This window comes from Gigantopelta aegis, chromosome 1, assembly GCF_016097555.1.
Source record: "Gigantopelta aegis isolate Gae_Host chromosome 1, Gae_host_genome, whole genome shotgun sequence".
NCBI lineage: Eukaryota > Metazoa > Mollusca > Gastropoda > Neomphalida > Peltospiridae > Gigantopelta > Gigantopelta aegis.
In genome coordinates, this window is record NC_054699.1 from 5,055,805 (window position 1) to 5,064,559 (window position 8,755).

The window sequence follows — 8,755 nt, forward strand, 5'->3', positions numbered from 1 at the left end:
ACATTTTTTTTTATAATTTTCTAATCATATTAAATAATATCTTGATTGATATAGCTCAATACATCGTACATCTGGAACAGCACTTTAACCATTACGGCGTTGTTTTTCGCTATTAAACCCATTTTTTCACAAATAAAATTGCACTTTACTTACATTTTATTATTTAGAATACACATTTCCATTCACTTGAAGTGCTTTTTGGTCATCCTGGTAATCCTGATGTTTGTAAAACCACGAAATGCATTTTTTGTATTTCTTAAAAAGCCGCGTGCACTCGAAAAAAAAACGTTAAGCAAGCTAGGTCCAATCTATTTTTAGAGGGAATCTTCCTGTGTAAACGTCACAGACGTTGGTATACCACGTGACCGTTGTCATTTTGGTTCGGTTTGTTTTCTCCTGCACGGTTCGCGCAATCAACATCCGATTTGTTGTCGTTTGCTTGTTGTTCATTTGTGAGATTTTTCTTCACAGTTAGTGAACATTTTCAGTAACAATAAAGTTCAGACAAGTAAGTGTCTCAATACAAAATGTTACAAACCCTTAAAACCAATAATTTTCTTACGATATCTGGAGAGGGGATACAACCAGGACAGAACAGTTGGAACATGTCCAGGAGAGGTGAAAGGAACGCACCCCAAGTCTGTGCGCACTCTGTGAAATTTGTCGTGACATAGGCATTGTTGTGCTTCGAGCGACATCTACCGGTGACATCAGAATACTAACTTTCAAAATTATTTCAAGCAATTGGGACATGGGGATTCCCATGGTATTTATCGATATAAAACCTGCTTTTTCACTCCATTTGATAAAAATGTGATCTAAGTGTGTTACAGGTTTGTAGATTAACCAAATTATAATTTATTTTCGCTGGATGGAACTAGGGCGTGCGGCTTTAAAATGCACTTCACGGTAATGCATAACCCTTTGTAAAACTCTCGCGAGATCTCTTTCACATAAAAAACTTGGCTCTTTGAGATTTGTTTGTGTTTGTATTTTCAACAACATCTCCTAAATGTTGTTACATGGTGGCAGCGGTGGGATAAGATGTATGCAGACGACTGTCTGAGCATCTCTGGAACTCTCGCAAACACATGTATGTAGCGATTCACTTTGTTGTTGCTAAGTAGGACACGTAAAACCGTCTGCTAAAATGAAGTTGTCTGCTAACGCCGTTCGCAGTTGCAACGGAACCGGTAATGTGCGTGTTGCACAGAATCGCTTTGTAGCCACTCTATTCTTTCGTTGAAAGAAAGTAGTAATGTTTTACTCAGTAACTATGGTTTACTGGAATTGATTTCTGTTTGAAATACGACTTTATTAAACTTCTACTGTATTAGTGAAAATAGCTCTGAATTGCCGAACTGTGGTATGTCCCCTGGCGTCTGTTCGTCGTAAGCGTGGGAAATTAACTGAATTGCCGAACTGTTTACTCATATTCTGTAAATACATTCTACTGTGTATCTCGGAGCACCATATTCGCCGAACTGTGTATACTATTCCGTGTTGAAACTATACTGTGACTACTAAGCTATTATAGCACTGACAAGCAATTTGTACATTTAAGCAATAATCAAAATGCCTCTACAACCCGTTGCTAATAGACCTCATGTCAAACCACCAGATTCTCTGGACATTGAATCTAATGTTGCTGATAATTGGAAAATGTGGAAGCAGATATGGCAAAATTACTTAATCATCACTGGTCTTGATTCTGAAACTGAAGAATATAAATGTGCCCTTTTGCTACACTGCATAGGTGTAGATGCTGTAAGAATCTACAATGGAATGAAATTTGGTGATGGTGAAGATAGAAGTAACAGTGCTGACATTATTTCTAAATTTGATTGTCATTTCTTAGGACAAACACAAGAATTCTTTGAGAGATTTCAGTTCAATCGCCGAAATCAAGATTCTGGTGAATCTATTGAACAGTACATATCTGTACTGAGAAATATGTCAAAAACTTGTGGTTTTTGTGATTGTATGAAAGACAAACTGATTATGGATCGCCTGTTGCTTGGTGTTCTGGATGAGAAAATTCGGGAACGTCTGATTTCATCTCACAATCTTACTCTGAATGCTGCAATTGATATTTGCAGAGCTATGGAATCTGCATCTCTACAGATAAAGGCTATGAAATGTGAGGAAATCCATAAAGTGAAGCTGCAGAAAACTAAAGTTCACTGTGGTGAAAAGTACAAACCATCTACCCTACATCATACTAGCAGGTCTACTACTGTAAATGAAACAAGAGGTACTAGTTCAGCACAGAACAAGCGATGTCTATTCTGTTCCAAATTTCATGTAATGAAAAAGGAAGCCTGTCCTGCGTATGGTCACACATGCAATACCTGTGGTGAAAGAAATCATTTCAGGAACTCAAGGAAATGTTTTCGCACTCGTAGAGTACATGCTGTACATGATGGTTACACTTCTGACTCATCAGTAAATTCTTTCGAACATATTAGTTCTGTTACTACTGCTGATGTAAATGCTGTCCAGTCCAACAACTATCCTATTTTCTGTGAAATGGAAATCAACAAAAAATGTGTGAAACTACAAATAGACTGTGGTGCAACTGTGTGTATCCTGCCAAAACAGTACATTGGTAATCTAAAGATACGCCCTGAAACTGTGAATCTCAAAATGTGGAACAACTCTAGCTTTCAGGCACTTGGAAGATGTAAAGTGAAAACCATAAATCCTGTCACAAAAAGAAAGTACATGGTCAATTTTGTGATCGTTGAAGAAAATCTTACTCCACTACTGAGTCGTAGAGCTGCTGAGAAAATGGGTCTGATAACTATTAACTATCACAACTTTGAACAAGTAAGCACTGTTCTACCTACTAATGTGTTTGTGCAAGAATTCCCTGAAGTGTTCTCTGGTAAACTTGGGAATCTTCCTGGCAAGAAAGTTCATCTAACTGTAAATCCTGATGCGGATCCTGTAATCCGACCTGCTCGTACTATACCTGAATCTCTTAAAGCTGATCTCAAAACTAAGCTTGATGAACTTGTCTGTACTGAAGTTATTACTCCTGTTGACAAACCTACAGATTGGGTTAGTCAAATGTCTATTGCAAAGCGCAAATCTGGAGACATAAGAATCTGTATAGATCCAAGACCTCTGAATGAAGCTCTGAAACGAGAACATTATATGCTCCCAGTACTCGATGATATTTTACCTGAAATATCACAAGATACTAAGTTCTCTACATGTGATCTGAAGAATGGATACCTTCATTGTGAACTTGACGAAGAATCAAGTCTTCTTACTACCTTTGCTACTCCTTTTGGAAGATATCGTTGGCGTCGTTTACCATTTGGGTTAAATGTGAGCAGTGAAATCTTCCAGAAAAGACTCCATCAAGCTTTGGAAGGTTTGGAAGGTGTTCGATGTGTCATAGATGACATAATCGTCTGGGGTCACACTGATGATGAACACGATTCTCGTGTAAGAACACTTTTGGAAAACTGTCGTAACATTGGTATATCTCTCAATGCCGAAAAGTGTCATTTTGGAGTAGACGAAATATCTTTCATGGGACACATTGTGAGTAATCGTGGTCTCAAACCTGATCCTGCTAAAATTGAAGCTCTTGTAAAGATGGAACCACCCACTGATAAGGAAGGCGTTGAAAGGCTTAGAGGTATGGTGAACTACCTGTCTAAGTTTCTTCCTAACTTGTCGGATGTGATGCAACCTATTAGCATGCTCTCTCACCAAGATGTTGAATGGTCATGGACTAGCATACAAGACAAAGCTTTCAGCAAACTGAAAACACTTTTAACAGAAGCTCCTGTACTTGCTTATTTCGATGACAAGAAACATTTGGTAATCCAGTGTGATGCTAGCAGTAAAGGTTTAGGTGCTGTACTTCTCCAAGACTCGAAACCATTAGCTTATGCTAGTAGAGCCCTTACTGATGCTGAAACAAGATATGCCACAATTGAAAAGGAGATGTTGGCAATCATCTTTGCACTTGAAAAGTGGCATCAATTCACATATGGCCGTCCAATCACTGTATTCACTGACCATAAACCACTTGAAAGTATCTCTAAAAAGCCAATCGATAGAGCACCGAAACGTCTACAAGGTATGCTTTTACGTGCACTTGCTTATGATATTGAAGTAAAGTACCTTGAAGGAAAACAGATGTACATAGCTGACACTCTGAGCAGAGCACATCTACCTGAAAAAGTAGGTCAAGAAGAGTTTGAAACAGTAAATGCTGTTACTTACCTCACTATGCCAGAAGAAAGAATTGATGAAATTCGAAAGAAGACAAATGAAGATTCAACACTACAGCTCTTATCAAATACCATTCAAAATGGTTGGCCTGACAATAAATCCACTTTGTCACCTTTGATCACTCCTTTCTTCAATGTTCGCGATGAACTTGGAGTAACTGATGGACTAATATTTAGGGGTGAAAGACTCGTAATTCCTAAAATTATGAGATCTGAAATCAAGAAAGACATTCATGTTGGACACTATGGCATAGAAGGTTGTCTCAGAAGAGCACGAGAATATGTATATTGGCCAGGCATGAGCCAAGAGATTAAAGAGTGGATTGGCACTTGTGAAACCTGTCACGACTTCGAACAATCTCAACCGAATGAAACTCTCATGAGTTATGATATTCCTGAAAGAGCATGGGAAAAAATTGGAACTGATTTACTTTCCTATCATGGTAAAGACTACCTGATAACTGTCTGCTACAAGTCGAACTTTTGGGAAATTGATCGTTTGTATGACACAAAAGCTAAAACTGTCATTACAAAATTGAAAGCTCACTTTGCAAGATATGGCATTCCAGATTATATAGTAAGTGACAATGGTCCACAATTCTCATCGGACGAATTTCACAAATTCACGAAGAAATGGGGAATCACTCACACACCCACCTCACCATATAACAGCAAAGCAAATGGTAAAGTTGAATCAGCTGTTAAATCTGCCAAAAGAATGCTGCGGAAAACATCAAAGTCACATGAAGACCAATATCTCGCACTACTGAACATTAGAAACACCCCTACCCAAGGTGTTGACAGCAGTCCTGCTCAAAGACTTTTAGGAAGAAGAACAAAAACAATACTGCCAACTTCAAGAAATCTTCTCAAACCAGGAAACATACAGAATGAACGTGAAACTGAACAACTGAGGTCAAACCAAAAGCGACAAGCTAACTACTATAACAAATCAGCACATGATTTGCCTGTACTTAAAAAAGGCGATACTGTAAGAATGAAACCTTTCAGAACAGGTGAAAAGTTCTGGAAAAAAGCTGAAGTTACTCGTAGATTGGATGAAAGATCATATGAACTTCGATCTGGTGAAACTTTTTATCGACGTAACAGAGTACATTTGAAAAAGACGCATGAACCTGCACTAGACAATGTGTTGACTAACTTTCCGTTTGAAACACTTGAACCAAATTACCGTGTCGAGAAACCATGTCACCATGAATCAACTCGTGAAATCCCTGCAAGAGAAACCCTGAGTATGTCTGGACCCAGCACATCCAGATTTGGTCGTACCATCAAACAGCCTACTAGATGGAAGGACTATGTTAAATAACTTGTTCATTTATATTAAGGAAATTCTTCAAAGCTATTTCATTATTGCTGCATTCTGTTGGAAAAGTTAACCTGTTTAAATATTTTAAAAATCAATTATTGATCTATTTTGTTAACTGAAAACTTTACTGTTTTTCGTGTTTATGCTGCTTTCTCATGAATGGTTTACCTAGTATATTCATGAACGGTCAAGCAGAACATTTGTGAAGAATTTCTCAGTATGAACAGTCACCTATATGAGTTGATATTCATGAACTGTAATTTCATAACTGACAGTTTGTGGTAGTATTAATTTTAATTTGTATTTTAGAGTTTCTGATTTAATCTTTCTTAAAGCTATTAACAAGTTGTCACATTATTATTATTCTGAACAACTTTAAGAACTGAACCTTTAGCTTCTGATAGAGGGAAGGATGTAACACTATCGGTTTATCATGCACTTCACGGTAATGCGTAACCCTTTGTAAAACTCTCGCGAGATCTCGTTCACATAAAAAAACTTGGCTCTTTGAGATTTGTTTGTGTTTGTATTTTCAACAACATCTCTTAAATGTTGTTACAGAGAGGAATCGGGTGCATGTGCAGGGGGAGGGTATTGGAGGTCGAAACCCTTACTTGTCCAAGCTTAAAAAAAAAAAAAATCTGGGGGAGCATGGCTCCATATAAATTTCGCTCAACACAGTCTATAACCCCAACCCCGCTGAAATCCCTGCACACGCGCCTTGGAAACCCGCTACATTTTTTTTTTTTAGCAAGGGATTGTTTATATGTACCATCCCACAGACAGATTATAACATACCATGGTCTTTTATATACCCGCCGATGGGGATCGATCCTTGACTGACCGCGCATTTCAAAAAACAACTTTTTAGGTCTAAGTAATGAATAGAAATAACATATAGTCTTGAAAAATGTTACGTAAATCGAACACAGTACCCTCTTCCTCTACCCCTAGAGCGTTACGTAATTCGTAACACCCCCTTACATGTAACGCGTATGCCAACAGCTGGCCACTGTCAAAATTTCAAGGCAAATCCTCCACTCACCGACCCCTGGAAAGGCGTTGTACCATACCTCTATGGATATAAATATGTTTTGGAGATATGAGACGACCCCTCAATCAAGACACTTAAATCTGTTCAAAAATTGCGAAATCTCACGTGATCTCTTGTTGGGGAATTCTATACTTGTGATAAGCCAATGAAAACCGAGATCGGTACGAGCCCGTCAAAAGTGTCCTACTTTCGAAATGCTGGCTTTGTTTTTGACCTGGGTAAGCCAGCGTAGTGAAACCAATGCGGAGTGCGGCGTCATATATGCACCAAAAGTAATTGGATTTTCTGTTCAATATGCTTAAATAATAAAAATATTCCAGGGAGTGTAGTTTTAAAGAGACTGTCCTGAGTTTGCTGCCATTGTTAAAGGGACAGACTCTAGTTTCAACCCGTGAAAATTAACACTATGTTAATCTACAAACCTGTAACACATTTGGATAAAGTTACAATTGAGTGAAACATGAGTCTATGACTTTGAAATTGTGAAATACCCTCTAATAATAGACTGAAACTGGACTCCATAACTGCTATTTCTCAGACGCACGTGCGTTTTTAAAAATATGAGAAATGCATTTTGTGATATTAAAAACATCAGGATGACCAAAGACACTTCGAAATGTATGGAAATTGATAATCCAAACTATAAAATCTAAGTAAAGTATGATTTCAGTTATCAAAAACGACTATAATACTGAAAAATATGCCTTGGTGCATGTCCCTTTAAGATGATCGTCCTACTGTTTGTTCTAGGTCAAACGTCATTCTATTTTCTAAGTTTGGTTGTTGTTGTTTTTTTGTTTTGTTTTGTTTTTGTTGTTGTTTTTTGTACATACGAAATATTGTTGGGATACCACATCTAGTTTGTTCTACTTGTTACAAACAGTAGGACAACCAGAAACACATTGAATAAATAATAGACACTAATATTCTAAACAAGAAACTATGTTGTGTATGCGCGTATAAACGTATAGTCGTTAAAATATTTTATTTCTCAGAAACATTTTACAATGGCAGCAGACTCGGGGTAGTCTTTTTAAGCACATTTACCACACTGCTGAACAGTTTTGTCTTAAGTCGACTCCACACGATATGAGTTCTTCGTACAATAACAGCCGATTGCATAGTAATCGTAATTAAATGATAGGCTTGTCACAGTCGGTTATTCTCGCGGCTTTTCTCGCACGAGACCATCACAACTGGTCAAAGCCCGTGGTGTGTGCTTTCCTCTCTGTGGGAAAGTGCATATAAACGATCCCTTGCTGCAAATGGAAAAATGTAGCGGGTTTCTTCTGATACATGTCAGAATTACCAAATGTTTGACACCCAATAGCCAATGATTAATAAATCAATGTGCTCTAATGGTGTCATCGAACAAAACAAACTTGAACCTGCTCACATGAAGCACTCGTATTGTGTGGCGTCGCCTTTATTATAAATCACGGTCTAAATATATAGTTCAAAAGACACGATTTTCGGTTGTTTGGGGTTTTATTACACATATCGGTAACGATCAGTAATTCTAAGGTATTCCCCAACTATATCTTATAACATGTCACAGCTAGAAATTTGTTTGATGGAAAAGCATACGTTGCAGACAATCAATTCGTGTCGTGCTAATTGCATTGGGCGTGGCTTTGGTGTCCAGTTCATCAGATACAAATGTAAACAGGATTACCACATATACTCAACAAAATGGTTTAAGGACCAGCAGATGGTTTTTTTTTTTAACGACACCACTAGAGCACAATTATTTAATAATAATCATCAGCTACTGGACGTCCAACATTTGCTAGTTTTGACATAAAATGAGGATTGTCGATAGAACGGAAATGGAAATGGAAATGTTTTATTTAACGACGCACTCAACATATTTAATTTGCGGTTATATGGCATCATACATATGGTTAAGGACCACATAGATATTTAGAGAGGAAACCTGCTGTCGCTACTTCATGGGCTCCTCTTTTCGATTAGCAGCAAGGGATATTTTATATGCACCATCCCACAGACAGGATAGCACATACCTCGGTCTTTGATATATCAGTAGTGGTGCACTGGCTGGAACAAGAAACAGCCTAATGGGCCCACCGACGGGGATCGATCCAAGACCGACAGCGC

General features: G+C 37.9%; 1 protein-coding gene across 1 annotated transcript; it reads left to right on the plus strand.

The window, feature by feature from the left end:
• The first annotated feature begins 1,575 nt into the window (after positions 1-1,575).
• LOC121368678 (uncharacterized protein K02A2.6-like) lies at positions 1,576-5,583 on the plus strand. The gene has a single exon (XM_041493419.1). It carries the CDS (start codon positions 1,576-1,578, stop codon positions 5,581-5,583), a length of 4,008 nt encoding a protein of 1,335 aa, XP_041349353.1.
• Positions 5,584-8,755: the final 3,172 nt, after the last annotated feature.